Source organism: Drosophila willistoni (genome assembly GCF_018902025.1).
Source record: "Drosophila willistoni isolate 14030-0811.24 chromosome XL unlocalized genomic scaffold, UCI_dwil_1.1 Seg142, whole genome shotgun sequence".
NCBI lineage: Eukaryota > Metazoa > Arthropoda > Insecta > Diptera > Drosophilidae > Drosophila > Drosophila willistoni.
In genome coordinates this window covers 1,901,081-1,925,398 of record NW_025814053.1, presented here as the reverse complement: position 1 = coordinate 1,925,398, position 24,318 = coordinate 1,901,081, and the positions used below count along the sequence as shown (strand labels likewise).

The 24,318-nt window shown below is 37.7% G+C and overlaps 2 protein-coding genes across 4 annotated transcripts in view; both read left to right on the top strand.

Annotated features, from left to right (window-relative positions):
- The window catches only part of LOC6653150 (1-phosphatidylinositol 4,5-bisphosphate phosphodiesterase), a 54,770-nt gene extending 41,920 nt beyond the window's left edge, over positions 1-12,850 (top strand). For 2 of the 3 annotated variants that reach the window (XM_047011623.1, XM_015176453.3), the window contains 13 exons: positions 234-883; positions 1,015-1,074; positions 5,635-5,781; positions 5,938-6,017; positions 8,095-8,331; positions 8,403-8,569; positions 8,630-8,934; positions 9,008-9,172; positions 9,238-9,604; positions 9,668-10,931; positions 11,009-11,165; positions 11,279-11,368; positions 12,651-12,850. In XM_047011623.1, the coding sequence (XP_046867579.1) occupies positions 704-883; positions 1,015-1,074; positions 5,635-5,781; positions 5,938-6,017; positions 8,095-8,331; positions 8,403-8,569; positions 8,630-8,934; positions 9,008-9,172; positions 9,238-9,604; positions 9,668-10,931; positions 11,009-11,165; positions 11,279-11,368; positions 12,651-12,719 (3,288 nt within the window). In that variant the 5' untranslated portion in view covers positions 234-703 and the 3' untranslated portion in view covers positions 12,720-12,850. Of the gene's footprint in view, positions 1-233; positions 884-1,014; positions 1,075-5,634; positions 5,782-5,937; positions 6,018-6,396; positions 6,477-8,094; positions 8,332-8,402; positions 8,570-8,629; positions 8,935-9,007; positions 9,173-9,237; positions 9,605-9,667; positions 10,932-11,008; positions 11,166-11,278; positions 11,369-12,650 lie in introns of all 3 variants that reach the window. The other variant, XM_047011624.1, reaches the window with a different exon arrangement.
- Positions 12,851-17,945: 5,095 nt separating this feature from the next.
- On the top strand, positions 17,946-22,081 carry LOC6653148 (pyruvate dehydrogenase phosphatase regulatory subunit, mitochondrial). Its single transcript, XM_002075299.4, has 7 exons — positions 17,946-17,994; positions 18,105-19,716; positions 19,778-20,075; positions 20,135-20,348; positions 20,403-20,556; positions 20,627-20,742; positions 20,796-22,081. The coding sequence occupies exons 2-7, from the start codon at positions 18,114-18,116 to the stop codon at positions 21,270-21,272; spliced, it is 2,862 nt and encodes a 953-aa protein (XP_002075335.2). The 5' UTR covers positions 17,946-17,994; positions 18,105-18,113; the 3' UTR covers positions 21,273-22,081.
- The last annotated feature ends 2,237 nt before the right edge of the window (positions 22,082-24,318 follow it).

Sequence of the window (24,318 nt, the reverse complement as noted above, 5' to 3'; positions counted from 1 at the left end):
AAAGACACACTTACTGCTTTGTTGAAAAGAGGACATGTTGAAGGACATGAAACATGGCTAAGGATTTTAAATTGGAGTTTGTTCACAGAGATTCGATCAAAATGCATAGACAAATTATCCTTGAATACAAACGAGATTTCGTGATTGAGGATGCACTTTTTCTTCAAAGAAATAAACTATTGTGATTGTTTATAAAGATTTCTAATTACTCCATTAATTTTATCTTTTCACAGGTCAGCTTCAATTTGTACACCAAAAAATAAAAGTAAAGCCAAACCAATACGCTTAAAAAACCAACCAAAAAAAGAAATTAACTAATAAATAATTTGAAAACTAAAACCAAGCAACAAGAAAACGCAAAATCGAAATCTAGAACACCAATTAGTTCAATTAGCCAATTTCTAGGAGTAAAAGGAATATAAAACACACAATGTGACCTACAATAATTATAATTGTATTATACACATTAGACATACAAAACGAATTCTATATACACACATATATATAAAGGATATATGATCTTTATGAGTCGGATCAAACACATGAATACTTCGTAACAAAACTGAAAGCACCGAAATCCAAAAATATTCAAATAATTGAAGAGAGAAATCGAGTGAGAAGGCGGAAGAACAAGTGAATTGAAGTAAAGCTACGTGTGTGTGTATGTATATGTGTATATAGCAGCGATTGTACTGTAAATATAATGACAAAGAAATACGAATTCGATTGGATCATTCCGGTGCCACCGGAATTGACCACTGGCTGTGTGTTCGATCGCTGGTTCGAGAATGAGAAGGAAACCAAAGAGAATGACTTTGAACGTGATGCCCTCTTCAAGGTGGATGAATATGGATTCTTTCTTTATTGGAAGAGTGAGGGAAGGGTACGTACAAATTACCATTATTTATGCCCAGAGCCTTTTCATCTCCTTCCTTCCGTCCGTTCTCGTCTCCCATTCACTCACTTTCCCTTCTTCTCTTTCATTCTTTTTTTTTTTTTGCTTCTCTTTTGTAGGATGGCGATGTCATTGAGCTGTGTCAAGTGAGCGACATTCGTGCTGGCGGCACACCAAGGGTAAGTACAGAAATAAATAATAAAAAAGTGCACGACACTCCCTCCAAAGGCCCCACAAACCTACCCCTGCCCCCTAGCCATCGCATCTCTATCGCCTCAACTCATCGAAAGGAAAAGCAAAAAAAAAAACCAATCAAAGTTACTTTTATGCAGCCAAGCGCAAAATTGAGCAAAGAAGAAAAGGCAAAACAACTTTATGATGGAAACCAAACTAAAGCTCAGTACTAGGAAGACAAACCAGAGGTGCAGGACGAGAGCCAGGACTACGACCATGCCCATTGCATTAATCATTTTGCAGTACCACATCCAGCAGGGGGTGGGGTACAATATGATAAATGAATCAATGCGTTTTGTCTTGATTAAGCGCATATCTACTACCCATCAGCTCCATTAGTCACCCTCTTAGCTTATAATTATACTCGTAGGGCATATCCAGATTTATTTTTAAAACTTTTCCTCTCGAACTGTAGCAAAGGCCGAGTAACTAACGTGAGTGAATTGATTGAGTGGATAATGCAGTATAAGGTCCTTTTGAGCACTCCCTGTTTTGCTCCCATTTTTGTATGCTGACAAACGGATGCAGTTAGTCAGTCTGCCAGTCAGTCAGTCAGGTGACGACATCCTTTTCCATCGCTCCATCATTGGCAAGCCATTAAAATTGTATGTCAAAGCATTGGGGGCAAGCAAATCTCAATTAGACACATATACTCCTCGAATCCTGTATCTCTCCTCTCTCTCGCTGACTCTTTCTCTCTCCTTTAGTATCCCATACACGTGGCGTGGGTCGTAAATAGTTACTCTGTCGGTTCATTTTGGTGGCTGTTTGGCCATAAATCCCGTTTAAGAGCCAACATAGACAAGTCTCTGTCATGGCAGTCAGGTCACTGGTAGTAGGGGATTGCACACGAATGAAGGCCGTGGGCGTGGCCGCTGACAATAAATCCAACTTCAGCGCATAGTCAAAATGCGTAGGAAAAGAGCAAACACTACCGCAGCGCAAGGCAAAAGTCACAACTTTGGCTAAAAAACAATTGAGAGCAAAAGTGACATATTGACACATTAACTGGCAGTGCCACTGACACACACACACACACACACACACACACACACACACACAGATACACCTACACATACACCTACACAGACTTGGACAGTTTTATGGCTATATGTCAATGGTTGTGGCTGTGGAAAAATGGAGGACATGTCGTTGCACATGGTTCATGACGAAAGCTTTGCAAACAAACTTTAAAGATTCCGTTCAAAAATGCGAAAAATATGGAGAAAATTATAAAAAATATGACAAACTTTTATCGAAGCGTATCATTTCCTTAACTTATGAAAAGAACATTTAGAACATTTGATTTTATTATGTTTTGACATTTTTCCAGTAAAACCGTTTAATGTGGTTGCATTAATATCGTTTTCGGTTTATATGATCGATGTAAGTCATCACTTGGGAACGAATAGATTGATTAGAGAAACTTTCCATTAAATAACCCCTTGGCATCTTGATTTGACAATTTTCTATTCCTTACCGAAAAGTCAATGCAAAGTTCTGATATTTGCTTAATTTACTTCTAAATTGAAAATAGAGAAAGTCAACTTTTTGAATAGATTTGTATTTCATGTTATTATTTGGTATTGCATCAGCAATATTTTTTATAGTTTTGTGACTTTTAAGGCGTGTCATTTTATTGTTGGCTTATGTTTTCTGGGTGAACTCATGTCAACTGTCAAATAAATTCAATTAAAATGCAAAATAAATGCCAAAAAGAAAAAGGAAAAGAAAAAGAAAGAAGGACCCAGCTGCATTAGAAGGCGTAACTTAAGGAAAACAACAAGCAAGTTTACATACAAACAATATATGCAAAACTTTTGCAGCACTAGACACAAATTTCTTTGGTCAAACACAAGTAGAGGACACAGATTCAGATACAAACTCAGATGATGATGATGGTGGAGAATGGTGGAGAGTAAAAGGAATTGAAATGATATGCATAAACTTTTCACACTGAAACAATTTCCTTCACAGAATAGAAAACAGTTTTCTCATTCAAACGATTCGACTTGGAATTAATTAAAAACCATTAACTCATATTCATTAAACATACTAGACGTATACGTGATATTCGATTGGTAAACCTAACAAACATAAAGTTTGCCAACTCCCCTCACTCTCTATGTCTCTTTCTCTCTAGTTGACTACTGTTAGCTCGATTTCTAGAAAAAAATTTAATTTTTAAATATTCGAAATTGAAATTGCCACAGGAAAAGAGCAACGGGAAGCCAGTCTAATGCAAACTGGCCATAAGCCAGTATATATATGTATATGTATGTGTGACACTGAGTGTGTGCCAACACTTGAAATGTTTGGTCATCAATATTAAATCATACACATACGCACACACTCACAATCACAGCTATTATGCTTATGTGTGTGTGTGGCACAATGAACCATTAAAAGTTGCTTCGTTTCGGTTTGCCTGAAGAGAATAAATGAATGAAGGCAAGAAATATTGAAAACATGGACACACACACACACACACACACACAGACAACATGATGAAACAAATTTTGCTTTTGCTCTTGGTTGCAGTTTTCTTACAAAAATTTCCCATTGTTGTTGACTATTTGCCATTGCGCCATTTTACCATTTTGCCATTCTGCCATTCTCTCCGCCATTGCTCTCTTCGAGCTATTCAATAATGCAAAAGTCTCGCTTTCTCCTGCGAACTAAACTAACAGCAGCAGCAGGATGAGCAGAGGCGGCGGCAGCAGCGGGAGGTGATTTAAGTAATGGCAGCAACAACAAAAGGAAAAAACCAAATATCTAGCAAGTGGCAAAACTTTTATAACATTTGCTTTCACTTTATTTGCTTTTTTCGTCGTTTTGCTGTCACACCCATCCACACACACACACTCACACTTACACACAGGCCCCTTTTCATTTATTGTTTATCTTATGACATGGCCGTAGATCCTTACGTTTAGGTTAGCAATGGTTTCATTAGAAACCAGTTCAGATCATACCAATCACTATAACTCTTTCTTGTTTCATCAAACGCAGATCAATAGGGTGAACTTCTATTTTCTGTAGCATACTTATTGGGATATGCGAATTTTCTTTTTAATGGACATTGCAATGGTTAATTTGTAAATTGCTTAGCTATATATATAGTTCAACCTGGTATAAACTTTTTATAAACAAAGAAATAAGCTTTTTGTTTTTGATTTTCAATTTGTTAGCTGGTTTAGCTAAATATGTATATGCAGTAATCAGTAAACAAAACCGATATTAGCGGAAAAAGTAGTTGGCAATGATGTGGCTCTAAAATCCAATTGTTTGAACGATTGTTCCGTTTTTCACACACTTACCCGGCTATGGGCCGGTTCCCCAAGTCAATAGACCAGAAAAAAATAAACAATTTGAACGAATGAAACGAGTAATTAAAAACATAGTTTAATGTATTTGTTAGACAAACGTGAATAGATTAGAGTTCAACTCATAAGTAAATGAAACCAAGTTAAATTTACACTCGCATACGAAAGTAAAAGTTCTCACTCCAGCTAAATCAAAATCTCATTTTATGTAATTTAAAAGAAAGTCAAAAAGGGTACAAAGCGCTTTTATTTAGGTTTCTAGAGTCGTTAGGGTTTTCGTATTTAAAATAGTATGTTCCATGAAGTCAAAAAAACCGAATGCATAAATACCTCGTTTGGGACACATATCAAATATTAGCGGCATTTCAAACAATTAAATATTAACTTGGCAGATTTGCATCAAAAAGATCATGAACTTATAATTTACTTCAGTTAATCAGTAGCTAGTAATTGCTAATCTAAAAACGATAATGTGAAAACTCTAGTTAGTAACTAGTTAAATATTCGCTCTTTACAAATGTAAGCAACTGCAAATTGCTTAAATAAACGATCTATGTCCTTCATAATATCGTAAACTAGTACATAAAAATCATCTAAATAAATTGATATTAAAAGTGATGTCTGCTTCCTGCTTACACACAAATTACAAAAATTTAATGAACTTGTCCAGGGTTATATAGCCAGCGAGTAGTATTGTATTCATTGTGTTGTGTGGAAGCAGCGAACACGCACACACATACACACACATACATAATTTTTCACCTTCAACTATTTGAAAATAGTCTTATGAGACTGAAGGTCAAACATGAAATTAAAATTTTTTTGTGCTTCGAAAAGAGAATTATTTGTTTTTAATTCAATGTGCAAATGTTGATAAATGTTTATAATAGACTTGCTATTTCCTTCGTAATGCCTCACTCCCAACCCCACGGACTCCCCCTCATGCCACTCGCCCCTACATAAGCATTTCGTCTTTGATTAATGATGCGTTTCGAGATTAATGTTTCAGCTTCTGCTGGGATTCTGCTGCGCCAAGCCAAATTGCATTCAAAATGATTTTGATGTTGATATTGCTTTTTGTTCTAATTTCGATTGTCTAGATACATATAATTAGAACAATTATATCTATGTATTGTTGAACTACATAAATTCAATGAGTATGTTTTATTTTACTTACAGGATCCCAAAATACTGGATAAGGTTACAAAAAAGAATGGCACGAATATACCAGAATTGGATAAACGTTCATTGACCATATGCTCGAATACGGATTATATCAATATAACATATCATCATGTTATTTGTCCAGATGCGGCTACGGCTAAGGTATATAGTCACACACACACACACACACATACAACACACACACAGACACACATACATAGGGAATATATTTATATAGAATCATGGACTGGACCCCATTCATTATACACATATGTATCCAATCCTTCCAATCTTCATTTTGGCATCTAATTCTTTTAGATCTGGCTAGATGGCATACGAAAAATAACCCATAATGTCAAAGCGAATAATATCTGCCCTATGATGTGTCTAAGAAAACAGTAAGTGGGCGTGTCAAATTCAAATTCTAAATATCATCCATCCATCCATCCATCCAACCATCCATGGACAATATACATTTATGTATACCTCATACTTATCCCCCATTTGCATGCATTTCGAAAACCAAAATCAGAACGCAACACTGATTGTATATTTGTTGTTATCTATCTATCTATCTATCTATCTATCTATTTATCTATCTATTATATCTATCTATATGATACACATGGCACACACTTGTAAATAATGTTTCTATCTGCATCAATTTTGTGTTTTTGTTTGCATGTGAAATACCAAAAATCCAAATCTAAACCAATATATCTGTATATACATATACGTATACCGAAAATTTGTAACAACAATGTGAATATGTTATAGAGTTGGCAAAAGAATTTGCGTCTCATCACTCATAACAATAAAGCCACCAATGTCTGTCCACGTCTGAATCTAATGAAACAGTAAGTTAATATTACATATTACGATAACCAAACAAACAAAGTATCAAAGTGTAATATAACTGTAGCTTTAGTTGCACTCGGGTAAGTACATCATCATTATCATATACATACAAACATATATGTACATATGTATGCAATGATCAGTCAGTCGATTTAGACCCTAGCCTAGAAGTTCTTCAGTTTGTTTCAGCTAACACCCTTGCCTAGAGTGAGCTTTGCCTTAGACTTGACAAACTGTTCTCCAGTTGGGAAAACGAAATGTCTATCAAAATGAAACGTTGCAATCGCACTCGAGACAAACGAGTGGGTATTGCCTGCTTAAATTCCAAGTGAAAACCAACTAAAATTCAATAAAATTGTCTCGAAACCAAAACCAGTTGACCAGCAACATGCAGTCAATGGTCAATGCAAATGGATGTGAATTGCGGTTCATTGAATATGCGATGCCTGCGGTCGGTACAGTCTTGGGGGCTTCTGATGGTGTTTTCTGCTTGTGGCGGACGTACTCCAGCCGCAACATGTCGATGTTGATGTCGATGCAGTTTATGCAGTTTGAGGAGTCCAAGAGGGTCCTCGTGTGTGTGTGTGTGTGTGTTCTGTGGTAGATGGTAGAATGGATGGCTGAGTGGGTGGCCAAGTAACACCTATAACACAGGTAACACAGGGCGTGGCCAGTTGCAGTTGCATGTTTGTGTTGTAAATTATTTGGCCTAGTTTGCAATTTGTTTTCGATTGCATTATTTATGCATCGAAGGTCCCTCCTGCTGGTATGAGATGGTCACTCCTTTTCATTTCCATTTCCTTTCTCCTTCTGTCCTTTTGCTAGTGCTCTTGAAGTAAAATGGTGGAGCTGGGGTTGGGGCAATTACTTAAACTGAATCTAAATGTAGAAAGTGAAATTGTGATTGAGATTGGGTCACCCTTATGGCCATAGGCCATATTGTGTCCAAGTGAACGGAGAGGCATGGCGTAGCATGACAACAAATTGCTTCAATTTCGTATTCAATTATAAATTCCATTGAAAATAGAACAGCTTAGACTATAATTTAGTGATAATTGAAAATCAATACATGTGAAACTATATATGTATGTATGTAGATTGCTTTCATATATTGAGATATGCAAATAACTGTGTTTAGTATGTTAAGTAAACCAATTAAATAGAAATTAACTCACCTTGACTATAAGCCATATGTACGTAAATATTCTTCATGATATTTAAATGTGTTTATTTATAATAGTTAATTAATTTCTGGGCAAATCTCAGCACAAGTCCCTTCCCTTGTACTCCTTAGATTCAGTAGTTGAACAGGTTGACCAACAAGTTGTTGGCACATTTTCCTGATAGGAATAATTAGGCCTGATTCATTGCATTTCAAGTTCAAGGTCGGATTAAGAAGTATGTGACCCGAAATAGGAATATTTCAAAAAAGTACTGAAATTATAAATAAAATTTGATTCAAGTAAGAGCAATTATCTTATTTTAAGTCGTCATAAGTATGCATCTATATACATTTCTATATGTTGTAATGTTTTGTCATTCATATCTATATTTGTATATAACCCACAGTTTATGGTAGACTTTAAGCTAATTCGATTTCTTTGCTTCACTCTTCAGTTGGATGCGTTTAAGCTATTGCGTGGAGAAGAGTGGTAAAATTCCAGTTAAAACTTTGGCTAAAACATTTGCCTCGGGCAAGACGGAAAAGCTGGTCTATACATGCATCAAAGATGCCGGTTTGCCAGATGATAAGAATGCCACCATGACAAAGGAGCAATTCACATTCGAGAAATTCTATGCTTTATATCACAAAGTCTGTCCACGTAATGACATCGAGGAGCTATTCACATCCATGTAAGTGCTGGAAAACTGAATATGGCAAACACTCGATAATTACTCAATTACTCAATTAATCATTTAATTAGAACCAAGGGCAAACAGGATTTCATTAGTCTAGAGCAATTTATTCAATTCATGAATGACAAGCAACGTGATCCCAGAATGAATGAAATTCTATTTCCACTCTATGAGGAGAAACGATGCACGGAGATTATCAACGATTATGAACTAGATGAGGAGAAGAAGAAGAATGGTATACACTTAAACCATTATTAGTTTAACCAAAGTCTGATATACAATTCTGATTTTCCAGTTCAACTCTCTTTGGATGGCTTTAAGCGATATCTAATGTCCGATGAGAACGCTCCCGTGTTTCTGGATCGCCTGGACTTCTATATGGAAATGGATCAACCATTGGCCCATTACTATATAAATAGTTCGCATAATACTTATCTATCGGGTCGCCAAATCGGAGGTAAAAGCTCGGTGGAAATGTATCGCCAGACCCTGTTGGCCGGCTGCCGTTGTGTGGAGCTTGATTGTTGGAATGGCAAGGGCGAGGATGAGGAGCCAATTGTTACTCACGGCCATGCCTACTGTACAGAAATTCTCTTCAAGGTGAGTGTACATTAATTGTGTTGCATCCATGCCATGGATGGATGTAAACCATTTTACCATTTTCCATTCACAGGACTGCATTCAAGCCATAGCGGATTGCGCTTTTGTTTCATCGGAATATCCCGTGATTTTGTCCTTTGAGAATCATTGCAATCGTGCCCAGCAATATAAACTAGCTAAATACTGTGATGACTTCTTTGGTGATCTATTGCTGAAGGAACCATTGCCAGATCATGTGGTATGTTTGAATTTGCTCTTCTCGCCAATTTCGATCAATGTGACAAGGAATAATTTTGTGTTTAGCTGGAGCCGGGCTTGCCCCTGCCACCGCCGTGCAAGCTGAAGCGCAAGATTCTCATTAAGAACAAGCGCATGAAGCCCGAAGTGGAGAAGGTCGAACTGGAGCTATGGCTTAAGGGTGAATTGAAGACCGATGACGATCCGGAAGAGGACGCCAGTGCCGGCAAGCCGCCAGAAGCAGCTGCTGCCCCAGCGCCAGCAGCACCCGAAGCCGCTGCTGCCGATGCTGCCGCTGAAGGTGGCGGCGGCGCCGAAGCGGAGGCAGCTGCAGCCAATTACAGTGGTTCCACCACCAATGTACATCCCTGGCTCTCATCGATGGTCAATTATGCTCAGCCCATTAAATTCCAGGGCTTCGACAAGGCAATTGGTAAGTCAGAGAGCAAGACATGTTAATGAAGTTGCCCTAAAATGTTGTCTTTGCACTTTACAGAGAAGAACATTGCCCATAATATGTCATCGTTTGCGGAATCGGCTGGCATGAATTACCTGAAACAGAGCTCAATTGATTTTGTCAATTATAATAAGCGTCAGATGTCTCGCATCTATCCGAAGGGCACGCGAGCCGATTCGTCCAACTATATGCCACAGGTATTCTGGAATGCCGGCTGTCAGATGGTCTCACTGAATTTCCAAACCTCCGATCTGCCCATGCAACTGAACCAGGGTAAATTTGAATATAATGGCGGCTGTGGCTACTTGCTAAAGCCGGACTTTATGCGGCGTGCCGATAAGGACTTCGATCCGTTTGCCGATGCCCCCGTGGACGGTGTGATTGCTGCTCAATGTTCGGTTAAAGTGATTGCCGGTCAATTTTTGTCGGACAAGAAGGTTGGCACCTATGTGGAGGTGGATATGTTTGGCTTGCCCTCCGATACGGTTAAAAAGGAGTTTCGTACACGTCTGGTCCCCAACAATGGACTGAATCCTGTTTACAACGAGGATCCATTTGTTTTCCGCAAAGTTGTTCTACCAGATTTGGCAGTGCTGCGCTTCGGCGTCTATGAGGAGAGCGGCAAGATGATCGGCCAGCGTATTCTACCGCTGGATGGTCTCCAGGCTGGCTATCGGCATGTCTCGCTGCGCACGGAGGCCAACTTCCCAATGTCGCTGCCCATGCTGTTTGTGAACATCGAATTAAAGATTTATGTACCTGATGGCTTTGAGGATTTCATGGCCATGCTGTCAGATCCACGCGGTTTTGCCGGTGCGGCCAAGCAGCAGAACGAACAGATGAAGGCTCTTGGAATTGAGGAGCAAAGCGGCGGTGCCGCTCGTGATGCCGGCAAGGCCAAGGAGGAGGAGAAAAAAGAGCCGCCATTGGTCTTTGAGCCAGTGACGCTGGAATCTTTGCGTCAAGAGAAGGGCTTCCAGAAGGTCGGCAAGAAGCAGATCAAGGAGCTCGACACCCTACGCAAAAAGCATGCCAAGGAGCGCACCTCAGTGCAAAAGACCCAAAATGCCGCCATCGATAAGCTAATTAAGGGCAAGAGCAAAGATGACATACGCAACGATGCCAACATCAAGAATGCCATCAATGATCAGACCAAACAGTGGACCGACATGATTGCACGCCACCGCAAAGAGGAATGGGATATGCTGCGACAGCATGTCCAGGACTCTCAGGATGCCATGAAGGCTCTTATGCTAACAGTGCAAGCAGCCCAAATCAAGCAGCTAGAAGATCGTCATGCCAGGTAATTGAAACAAAGAAATATGTCGCCATTTGAGTTCACTTCAACTAATTCTGATTCTTGTCCATCCTTTCACACAGAGATCTAAAAGATTTAAATACCAAGCAGGCCAAAACATCTGCAGATACCGCCAAGGAGGTGCAGAATGACAAGACGCTAAAGACCAAAAATGAAAAGGATCGTCGTTTGCGTGAGAAACGTCAGAATAATGTCAAGCGTTTCATGGAGGAGAAAAAGGTGATGACGAATAAAAAATTTAAAATCGAACCGATATCGACAATCCTAAAGCTCCTTGAGTCCAAGAACTCGCACTAATCGTATCGTGTCTTTCTTTTCGTCTCTTTCTACAGCAAATCGGCGTTAAACAGGGACGCGCCATGGAGAAATTAAAATTGGCTCATGCCAAACAAGTGGAGGAGTTTAGTACCGATGTGCAAAAGGTACTGAATGAAACACGGCCGCAAACCGACACTATAACCAGTATTGAGACTGTACTTTAGACAACAATAATAACCACAACAACAACAACTTCTCTCTATAATATTGCTAAAAAAAAAGAAACCCCCCATTTACCGCCAATGCTAATGCATGCTATGTATAAGTATAAGTATATATATAATATACGCCTATATCCGATACGTAACAAAGCAAATTGAAACGATTTATGTATGTAGTGCATAGCAATTGCAAATAAATCAAGTCAACAATTCAACAACCAATCATCTCAACAGCCAACAACAACAATTTCAACATTTCAACAACGATTACAACAACTCTTGACCATGACCGATTAATAATTGAACTTGAAATTTAGTTGCTGCTATCCCAAAACAGAAAACCAAAAACCAAAACCCAAAAAAAAAACTTAACTAACTGCTAAGATGTAATTATCTATATCAATTTATTTTCTACATAGTAGTATATACATATCTGTATATACGTATATTCATTCTGATTTACATTGATTGCTTAATTTTTGTTTCGTTTTTGTTCTTGCATTTATTTCATTTTTTTTAGTGTGGGAATAAAACCATATTGTATTCTATTTCATATTAGATAAATTAGAACTATAAAGTAACCCACATATTTATATATATCAGTAGTCCGGTTTAAGTTGTCCGTTTGTCAGTCTATAATAGTTTGTAAACCCTTAAAACCAAGAGTCCTTTCTGCAATTGATACTTTTGTGAAGACATAGAGATAGACTTGAAATAATTTAGATCCTAAACAATCTAATGGAAAGTTAGTAACACTTTGAAGTCATATTCCTGTTTTCATTTAACATTTTATTATCTACTAATTCTTATTTTGTTCATTTTGTATTTCGTCAATTCATTTTGCTTTCTTTGTGAACATTTCTTCTCAGGCAGTTCTCCATCCATGCATTATCTCTAATCTAATCGATTTACTTGTCTTCTTCTCCTTCTTATATGTATATACATAAACATCTGTCTTAACCAAATTATCCATATGCATATATATGCACTCTCATATGATTGTTGTAAAGGAAAAAAACAAAAAACAAAACAAAAAACAAAAACAAAGCCAAACTAAAATCAAACACATACGTTTTTCTCTCTCTTCCTTTGAAACTGTCTTTTTCTTCACCTATTTGCTGCCCCGCCTTCACCGCTCGCGCTGTTATTAACACTACAACAACAACAACAACAACAACCAACCAACAACAATCAATCAACAACAACAACTACAACAAATTAACAGCTTATGGATATGTACAAAATCGAGGAGGAGGCCTACAAGACCCAAGGAAAAACTGAGTTTTATGCCTAAGAGAAAGAAAGAAAATTTGCATGATTCAAAAAAAAAAAACCAAGTATATGAAGTCAAAAATCGCAAGCGATATATAGTTCTTTATATATTTACATACACATACACACACACACACATTCATTGATTAACTTATATACATAGTTACAAAAAAAACCTACATACATACATACATACATACTTATTATCTAACTTATTAGTAATTCAATGATTAATGCAATGAAATGAAAGTTAGAAGAAATTCTTTAAGGAAAGTGAACAACTTTGTGCTTTATATTCATTTAAGATTGAAGTAACACTTCGTTTTTTTTTTGTCTCACATATATACTTATATGTACATATATACATATATGAACATAAATATATATTTCCTTTTTTGTTTTTGAAACAAAGAGATGAGAGAGAGACAGAGTAATTGTTGGTATTTGTGTAACAATAAACGGTACACCGATAATTTTAGATCGATCAATTCCCATTTTAGTGCTAACTAATGGCTACTAACTACATACATACATATTAACATACATACTAAACTACCTACTATATATGCAATCAATACCAACCGCGAAAAAACAACAACAAGAACAATTACTTACACATGTGTTTCCAATTTTCCACCTACAACTAACTAAAACTACAGCTTAGCAACTATATTAAACCAAAAAGAAAACCAAAAACAAAAAACGATGAAAATAACTGACTAAACCCTCTTGTAGCCCCAAAAAAAAAGAAGAAACGGGCCGAGTAAAAAAGTGTTTTTAACATAAACACACACACACATATGCATAGATTATATTTCGTTTCTCTCCTGATATATACTATATATATATTGACAATTAGTTGCGAACAGTAAAGCAAACTTTCTTACCCGTGAATCCTTCTACACGAGGGCGAATCAGGAGCATTCCGATGCCCACTTTGCCTTGGCGATGTTCATCTGACAAGGACTCACCAGGCATCGAAAGTGCAGTCGAGTACAGTGATTACTGAAGGACACTCACCTACTTTATGCCCTCAATGTCCACCCCACACACTTCAACAATCATTCATTTTCTATGTTTTGGTTTTGAAAATGAGACCGACTTATATATAGTATTAAATATATAAATGAAACACCCCTACCGCCAGTTATATATACAACAACAATAACAATACATACAGACAGATATATGTATGTAGATATATTTCTGTATATCTATATGTGTGTGTGAAAAAGAGAAAATTTAACTAATATTAAGTGGAAATGAAACGAAAACAAAAAGCAAACAAAAAGCAAACAAAAAACTTTACATTAAAAACAAAACCAAAAATATAAAATAAATATTTATAAATATATATATTAGCATATTATTGAATTTTTGAAAGGTCTTCGTTTTGGTTTTTGTTTTTGTGACATTTTGATTCCCAGCAAATGAAGAGTTTTGCGAATTTTACCAGAAAAGTAGCCAAAATGAAAATCAAACATAATAGAGACTAAAATAAGAAACAGAAATTTAAAATAGTTTTGTTTGTTTGTTTTGGTTTTTCTTTTTTTCTTGATACTCGACGACCGTTTAAATTGCACTTAAAATTTTGCTGTTGCCGCAAATATTTGTTGCAAGTAGTTGTTGCAAGAATACCAAACAAAAAACCAAAGCAAAAAACAATTAAATAAAGCAGAAGCGAAGAAAGGAAAAAATTATATATACATATATACATACTTTCGGTGTATATAGTAAAAAGCAAAGAGCAGAACGAGCAGTGTTTAAACTAAATTATTTACCTCTAGGAACAAAATGAAGCTTTTAATTATTTAATTTTTGAACTTGAATGTGCCCTAAAACCAAAACTAAAACCATACTAAAACGAAAGAGAAACATTTGCCGAATTGCAACTTCGGTGAAACCGAAGATCCTATATCCTTGCCAAATGGAGATAAACCATTCGATCGGCATCTATCTATGACTAACAATTGGATTTTTGCATATCTCTGGGTAGTCGGTGACTGAAATCAATGAGTTTCGTCTATCTATTGGAATACTTACAGCAAGGATATAACTAAATGAAATTTATACTATACATGAACATTTACACTGTGTGCTATTAACCAAAAAAAAAAAAAAAAAAACAAAGAAACAACAAAGCGACAAAGAAAATATTTTAGTTAATAACGAATAACAAACAGAAAAAGAAAATAAATTAATGGAAACTTGTTTTTAAGATTTTTCTATAAATGTGATAAGCGGAAAACATTTTATTACACGAACAAGGAAAGAAAACTTTTCGGTTTTCTTTCATATTTTTCCATAAATATAAATCCTCACCCACAAACACACACACACCATACTACACTACATTATCCTAGTGATCCCTCCTATAACTCCTACAACTCTTGTGTGTGTGTGTGTGTGCGTGTAAGTTGTTCGTGACAATTATTTATTAATGAATTACAAACAAATTTTCTGTTTTTTTCTGGCACTTTTATTAAATGCAAAATAACAACAACAACAAAAAGGATAAATAATTAAAAAACCAGAAAAAGCGTAAGCTTTTCTTGTATTATATGTAATATAATGTGCCAATCCCAATGTTAACCAAAAAAAAAAAAAACAAAAAAAAACTAAAAACAAACTAAAATTTATTTATTTGTATGTATAATATATACATTAGATAGAGGCATAGCCTCTTAGTCAGTCAAAGTGGAAAAAAAAACCAAATGTTCTGTCCTTTATGATGGCACATACACACACACACACACACACACACACACGCATACTCTCACACATATACATACGTATGCTATATATATGTATAAATGGTATTAAAGTCCAGACTAAGATTCAAAACCTCATTCTAACCTTCATTTAGTTCGTTGAGAACTCTGAACCATTTGTTTTTCCCTTGCCTTTTTTTTCACCGAAATTTCGAATTTAATCAGATTATAGTGTATCCTATATTGATCCTACTACAATACATAAAATATAATATTAAGTACATATATAGTAGATATATTCACATAAATCCAACTGCTTAAATTGATCCTAAATTAGTCAAAGGTGTGTCAATTTTTGTTATAAAATTCTTTTGGTTGTTTCGGTTTCTGTAAAATCAATTTGTTGTTTCGACTAAGTATATTGTTATGCAATTAATATATATGTACATACATACCCAACTCATACACACACACACAAACACACATATATATGGATGTATAACAACCCAGACTAGGGGCCACACCAATTGATATAGTTTGTAACTCAATTTAGAGAGAACTCTTATAGCTAAACAAAAGAAAACACCTAAACGACTTGACGTATTTATTTATATTAATTACGATTATTATGATTAATGCACGTGCAGATACATATTATTAAAAAACAAAATAAAAAAATACAAAAACAAAGAAAGAAAAAGTAATTACAATCAATTGGCGGAGAGAAGAAGGAGACATCTCTCCCCACCCCGCCCACTCGTAGTCTCTTTTGGGCGAGTATTATTCTTAAATAGAGCTCTCCCGATCGAAATCCCATATACATATGTATATGTTTGTGTATGGTAACTCTCCGCCATTGATCGAAATCTTTACATATTAGGATAGGGGGAATCACACAGCCGCCTAAGACACACTCCGAACATCCATCACAGAGAAAAGTGAGCGAGAGAGAGAGTTGAATGAACGGTGCGTGAATACCCTTAACATGAATACATAAATTACATAAAAATGTATCTATAGTTTTAACAATGCAAAAGAATGAAGATTAATGAAGCAAAGAAAGCGAAAGTTATTAGAAGAAGAACCTTCTATGAAACAAAACGAAAAAAAAATAAATAAATTTAAAAAAAACTAAACACAATGGAAAACCAAAACAAAAAAAAAACAAAACAAAACAAAACAAATACAATGCTGCGTATGAACTTATGATTATTATACTATGAAAAACTGTATTATAACACTATTATTATGATTATCATTACTATGATTACGATTATGATTATTATGATTATGATTATTAAATGCAAACAATATTAAAATTCAATTTACAAACAAATTATGTATGTATATTCCAAGGGATTTTCAATTTCGCAAAGATCAGTCAACAAAACATAATAATGAAATGCAAAATGCTTTTCTTCTAATGTTTTTGTGCGCTTAACGCCATTATGTATACATATGTATCTAGAAACTCTCCCGATTACAAGCCAATTATTACTATATGTATGTACTATATGTTTGATCATGATTCTCCTTTTGTTTTCCCCTTCCTAAGAGAGTGTTGCGTCAAAAACGAGGTCGTCAATGAAAAATCTTACAAGATTTCTCTAAATAAATACAATACATACGTATATATAATTATAATATGATTTAATTAATTGATTGTGTTGAATTTCTTATTGCATTCGTGTATCTCTCTCTCGAAAACGTGCAATTCTTTTATTCGTTTTTCCTATTATTTTCCTTATGCACGATCAAATTTTTGTATTACATAAGCGATTAATCGATTATTTAAGTTTAGTTTCAAATGAGAACATTCTTTGAAAAGCAATTCCTAGTAAAATATTATATTAAAAACAAAACAAAAAATAAACAAAAACAACAATTATATTTGTCAACAAATACACAGACACACACACCCACATATAAAGGAAAATAAAATGATGCAAAATGAAAAAGAGAACTTATGTATAAATAAACATATACGAATGTATGTCATACAATATATTCAAACAAACATACAAACCGAAACTTCATTACATAGAGACATAATAAATACATACAAAGAAATAAAGATGCATACATAACGTACATTCATCTGAACATCAGTACAGATTATACTCGGCTTCTTTGCAACTTGATTTCTGATTCATTTTTAATGGCAAATCGAGAAGACAATGAGTCAGCATTCTAGTTAAATGAATACCGAATTTTGAATAAAACGCAATATAATAAACTTTAAGGAGAATACAGAAGCAGATAAATGAAAAACAAAAAGAAAAAATGAAAATTGTTAATAACTCTTCATCAAGTTGACGAATGATTTTGATGAACAAAAGTAGAAATAAAGATCAACTAATAAGAATTATTGTTTCGAGTTTGATTTTAGGTGGGAACACTTTTGAACGCAATAGCCATTTTCGGAGTGTCTATCGTTTTCGATTATTATCGATGCCATATCGATAAATTTGCGGACGTCCCCGTCTTTAACCAACAGATGTTGCGCAAATAGGGGGGTAGCCCAGTTATCGTAAATAGGGGGGACATCAGCTGTTTGTGGTAAAATTAATTGCGAACAATAAAAAAGTGCGTCTAATTAAAACTTAAAAATTAGCTGCAAATATTATTGTCAACCTGTTGACACAACAACAACATGCCAATTCCTTTGTTATCTTTGTTTCATTTCTCATTAACAGTGCTGCATAATGATAAAGCTGACTGAATGTGCGCCAGCGATGCAAAAGTTAGCAACTGCCTGGTCCTGCTCCAGCTTTGGCTTAAGAGTGGGGCGCCATGGCAACTGGAGAAGAGGACTAAAGAGCTGCCGAATGCTGAGCTCTTCCACTGCCACAGCTTCGGCGGATGCCACGGAGGATCAAGTGCTGCGTAAACGAAAATTCGCTCCCCATCAGGCAGCCGACTTGAGTGAAAATCTGGCTGGACAATTGCCTGGGCAGGCACGGGTGGTCATCTGTGGCGGAGGCATCACTGGGGCCTCGGTGGCCTATCATTTGGGCCTGCAGGGTTGGGGCAAAGACACACTGCTGATTGAGCAAGATCGTGTGGGTGGCGAATTGCCCTGGAGTGCCTGTGGACTTGCTGGACGCTTCGAGCCAAGTTATACTGAGCTGAAGCTGGCTGAGTACTCGATCGATCTTATCAAACAGCTGACAGAGCGTGGCTTACCCACCGGCTGGCGCCAGGTGGGCAGTTTGAATCTGGCCAGAAATTTCGATCGCATGACTGCGTTCAATCGAATGAAATCTCAGGCTGTGGCCTGGGGCATGAACTGTGAGATCTTGAGTCCGGAACAATGCAAGGAGCATTGCCCATTGATATCGCTGGATGGCATTGAAGGGGGACTGTGGATACCGGAGGATGGGGTATGCGATCCGCATCTAGTTTGTCATGCCTTCATGGAAGAGGCGCGACGGCTTGGCGTTCGCGTTGTCGAGCACTGTGCCATCAAGAAGATTCACAGTTCGCGCGGTAAAGTGGACAGGGTGGAGACCACAGCGGGCGATGTGAATTGTGAGTATTTCGTGAACTGCACCGGCTTCTGGGCCAGGGAGGTGGGCACTCTGTCGAAGCCGGTAGTCAAGGTTCCACTCAAGGCAGTGGAGCATCACTATCTTCATACCAAGGCCATTGAGAATCTGGACCCGAATACACCATTTGTGCGTGACTTCGACAGCAGGATATTCTTTCGCGAATGCGAGGGGCACATCCTGGCTGGAGGCTTTGAGCGAGAGGCCAAAATGGTTTACGAGGATGGCGTCATACCCCTTTCACAGGCCGCGCGCCAGCACCCGCCCGACTGGGATCACTTTCACGAGTTGTTGGATGCTCTGTTGCGCAGCGTTCCTCCCTTTAGGAAGGCCCATTTGGATAGGTTAACCAATAGTCTGCAGGTGTTCTCACCCGATTGCAAATGGATCTTGGGCGAGGCTCCCGAAATACAAAATTACTACGTGGCCGCTGGCAATAAGACCATGGGCGTCTCGGCCTCGGGGGGCATTGGCCGTGTACTCACCGATCTCATAACTAATGGATCCACCTACCTGGATCTGCACATTTTGGACATTAGCCGGTTCCTGGGCTTGCACAATAATCGTAAATTTCTACGCGATCGCTGTAAGGAGGCTCCAGGCAAACACTTTGAGATCAATTATCCATTTGAGGAGTTCCAAACCGGTCGAAATCTTCGCATGTCACCCCTTTATCCGGCGCTTAAGGCCGGTGGCGCCGTTTTTGGACAATCCATGGGCTACGAGCGTCCCAATTACTATGATCAGAATGACAAGAAAGGTGAGTCGCTTAGGTTCAATATGTCCTGTGAATTCTCATACCTATTCCTCGCTATTGCCAGATGAATTTGGCCTGCCACGCTTTCGAATAGCGCAGACTCGTACGTTCGGCAAACCGCCGTGGTTTGATCATGTGGCCTCGGAATATCGCGCTTGTCGCGAACGCATTGGAATCGCCGACTATAGCTCCTTCACCAAGTACGATTTTTGGTCCAAGGGCAATGAAGTGGTCGATTTGCTGCAATATCTTTGCTCGAATGATGTCGATGTGGCCGTTGGTTCGATCATCCATACCGGCATGCAGAATCCCAATGGTGGCTATGAGAACGATTGCTCTCTGGCCAGACTCTCGGAGCGTCAGTGAGTGGATAAGCACGGCTACGATTGTCATTGGTTAAAACCCTTCTCTCTTATCATAGCTATATGATGATTGCTCCCACCATTCAGCAGACACGTTCCATGTGCTGGATACGCAAACACATGCCTGCCCATCTCAGGGCTAAGGTCAATGTTGCGGATGTCACCTCAATGTACACGGCCATTTGCATATTGGGTCCGTATTCTCGCATATTGCTATCCGAATTGACCGACACAGATCTGACGCCGAAGAACTTTCCCTTCTTTACGTATAAGGTAAGATTTTTGGAAACTGCTGCGATGCTTCTCGCTATTATTGTTTTTCTGTAGGAACTCGATGTGGGCCTGGCCGATGGCATAAGAGTCCTGAATATCACCCATACGGGTGAATTGGGCTATGTCCTATATATACCCAATGACTATGCCTTGCATGTCTACACTCGTCTGCATCAGGCGGGCCAAAAGTTCAATATTCAACACGCAGGTTAGTCAACTCTTGCAATTGTGTCTGTAAGTTATTGTTATTGGAATAAGTCAATTATTTTATTTGCCAGGTTACTATGCCACTCGTGCCCTTAGGATTGAAAAGTTTTATGCCTTTTGGGGACAAGATCTGGACACATTTACCACGCCTCTCGAGTGCGGACGCGCCTGGCGTGTCAAGTTGAATGTGAGCTGCTTAATCTTTTCGTCATTCTCCCAATACAATCAATCCCATTTCAGAAACCCATTGACTTTATAGGACGCAGTGCCTTGCTCAAGCAGCGGGAGGAGGGCGTGAAACGCATGTATGTGCAGTTGTTGCTCAACGACCACGATCACGAGGTGGATATGTGGTGTTGGGGCGGGGAGCCTATATATCGGGATGGTGTCTATGTCGGTATGACCACAACCACCGGCTATGGCTATACATTTGAGAAGCAAGTGTGCCTCGGATTCGTGCGCAATTTCGATGCGGAAGGTCGCGAGCTGCCAGTCACAAATGACTATGTTCTCTCTGGCCACTATGAGGTCGAAGTGGCTGGTGTCCGCTTTGAGGCCAAAGTGAATTTGCATTCACCAAACTTGCCAACTAAATTCCCAGATAGGGAACGCGAGGCGTATCATGCCACCAGGGATAAACGAGATCAAGAGGATTTGTTATCGTTTAGCTCAAATTTGATAACAACTAACAACAACACGGGCATGACTCGTCAGTGAACTGGCCAACAACGCCAACACATCAACTTGGCCACTTACAGCCAAGCGAAAAATGTTTGTTATAGTATGTGTTTGTTTAATTATTAATTGCAGTTTCCTTTCAATTGTTTCTTTTTTGGATTTGAGTCTCAAAATGAAAAGCGGATATTATTTTTTTTTTTGTTATATAGTTTATATATATATAAAATTCGAAACAACTTTTGTAATCGTTTGCTCAATTGTTCGCCGTCTCCCAATTCCAATGCCAATGCCAATAATATTGTATTTCCTGCATTGGAATTCAATTGGAATTCCGAGGCGGGCAAAAGCCATATCACATCAAGTGTCCTCGACAACAATGCGTGCAATTGATTAATGTTCTTTTCGTGTCAATTAAAATTGTACACCAAGATGAAAATCAATAATTTTTAAACTCTAACCAAATGCCAGATATTGCAAGCAAAAACAAAAAATATATATAAACTTACATCTGTGATTTGTCCAGAAACAAAAAAACAAAAAAGAAAGCAAAATCTGGCATTCAATTACTTTAAAGCACATTGTTAAAAATGGCACAAACGAACACGAAAACTAAGGTTGATATATTAACATATACACATACATACATATATGTATATTAATTGCTCAGTTGATCGTTGGATCGATCTAATGTTGAGCGAAATATATGAGTAAAACGTAAGGGAAACATATTTATATGCATTTTTTTATATATACATATATATATCTACTAACTTAAATATTGTTGCTTTATACAATACATATTTATATTATATATACAAGTCTTACATTAAAGAACAATGTAAAATCGATTCATGTAATACTAATATTTCTCTTTGACTGTTGAAATGCCTTTACTAACTGCCAGAAGCAGCATCGGAGCAACAGCAGCAGCTGTTGGCCAAGACCAACAACAGGCCAAAAACTTTTGCCGAGTGGGTGTGGCCAGAGTGACAGAGACAGGAATAGAGTAGGAGGAGAAGATGAAATTCAGGCGTGTGCTAATGCCCAAAAACTCTGGCCAAAAAAGATTTTTGTGCACATGTTTTGCTTAAGTTTGTTGTTTTTGTGCTCGAAAGGAGTAAAAGTTAGCAACAACAACAACAAGAAACTGGCTACTGGTTTGTAGTCAACGTCACCCCGTCATCGTCATCGTCGTCTTGGCCGTCTCCTATCATTGTTTGGTCTTGTCCTAGGGGCCACTTTTGGCCACGCTCGAATGGCTAGCTGGCTGGCTCAGTTGTGCTCTTGGTTTGTGTAGGATTACAAACTATCTTTTTGTTAGTAATTAGCTGCACACGATAAACGTGACATTATTATTGTTTGCCAAGAGAGTTGTGCAAAAGTTTTTTGGACTCCCCAAACTAAAGCCCCTCCAAGGGGGGCACCCAATTGCAAAAACTAACCAACCAGCCAACCAACCGCCCACCAGCCTAATCCACTTCACTTCACAACTCGGCCTTCTCTCTTCGTTGCCAGCTGCTGATGCTGCCTGGTTTTGATTTGTTACCACAGAGCGCCAGACGTAGCACATTTGAATTTTTTTCGGTTCTCGTTCTCGTTGCCCGTTTTACAAATGAGCATTTGTTAAATCAAAAATTCAAGTGGCAATGCCGCACTCGCCGGCGCCAGCCAGAGGGGGATAGTCCACCAATGCGCCAGTCATCCAGTACAGTCCATCCAATGTGCGGCTGGCTAACAGAAATTATCAATTTTCAAACTGGTCGCATCAGGCGACTCCATCTCCGTCTCCGTCTCCGCCTCTGTGCCGGCACGGGAGTACCAAACCAAATGCCCAAATGGCGGGGCTCCATCTCTCCATCATGTTTTGTAATTTATGCCCATTTATTGTGTGGTTTTCCTACCGCATTTCGTCTTTTATTTTTTCGAGTTGTTGTGGTTTTTTAGTTGGACATTGCAGTTGTTGTAGTTGTAGACCGAAGAATCCGTCTTGGACTTGGACTTGGGTTCTGGGCTCTGGGTCTTGGGCAATGGTCTGGGAGCAATCAAAAATTTGCATATGACGAAGACATCTTCTCTTTCTTCAATTTGTGGCCAGCTGCTGCTACATTACATATACTTACAATATGGTGGACAAATCGGTTTTAAACCAACTTTTTGATTGGCATTGCCCGCAATTCCCATCCCAAAGCATTGCCATCAAAAACTTTTCAAATTCTCAACAAACTTGGCTAGTTCATTATCAAGTATTCGAACATATTTCTAATTCTATCTATCGACAGAAGATAGAAAACATCCAAGTATTTTTCGTAGTCGGCTAGTGTGCTGACTGTTTTCCAAGTGACTAGACTGAAATGATCATTCATTTTTCTGAAACTCAAATATGTATTTATGATAGCTCACCTGAGTCCTACACGCCCGACCACTATGCGGGACCTAGGAAATATGTGGATATGTCCACTGGCTGAGCCCAACCTACGCCCTACATCCTGTAGCAATCAAAAAACCAAATAAGTTTTCGAGGTTTTATTGAAAATTATCCAATATGAAAGCTAGGACATGAATGAAAATCAATTAAAATCAGTTCTTTTCGGATTTTTTTAAGCAAATACTTTTCATCAATCTGACTATTCTGTTGACTGTATTTTGATAAATTTCTAACCAATTTCAAAGAATTATATCTCAACTAAATCGCAATTTAGCACATTTTGAAGTTATTTTTTTTTTTTTTAATTTATAATAAGTTCTTCAAATACTCTAAAAATTGACCGAATTGGAGCGTTATAAACAATTTGCTGTTTGTTGGTATTTGTTTGTTTCGCTTGAAACTTGAACTTAATTGAATTAAGCCAAAGGATATCACTTTCGAATAAATCGGCAAAGTTGCAGATTCGCAAAGTTGAGAATTTTCCACAATTTTATTTTAATGTTTTGCCAATTTAACCATTTTTCTTAGAACAATAAATCAATCTTTAAGAGATCAAAAATATTTTAAAATTCTCTGAAAACGCGGGGCCCGTAACAGTTGCTAATCCTGCCATATTGGCTAATCCGGCACTGATATTCGACATATGATTTTCGATCCGAA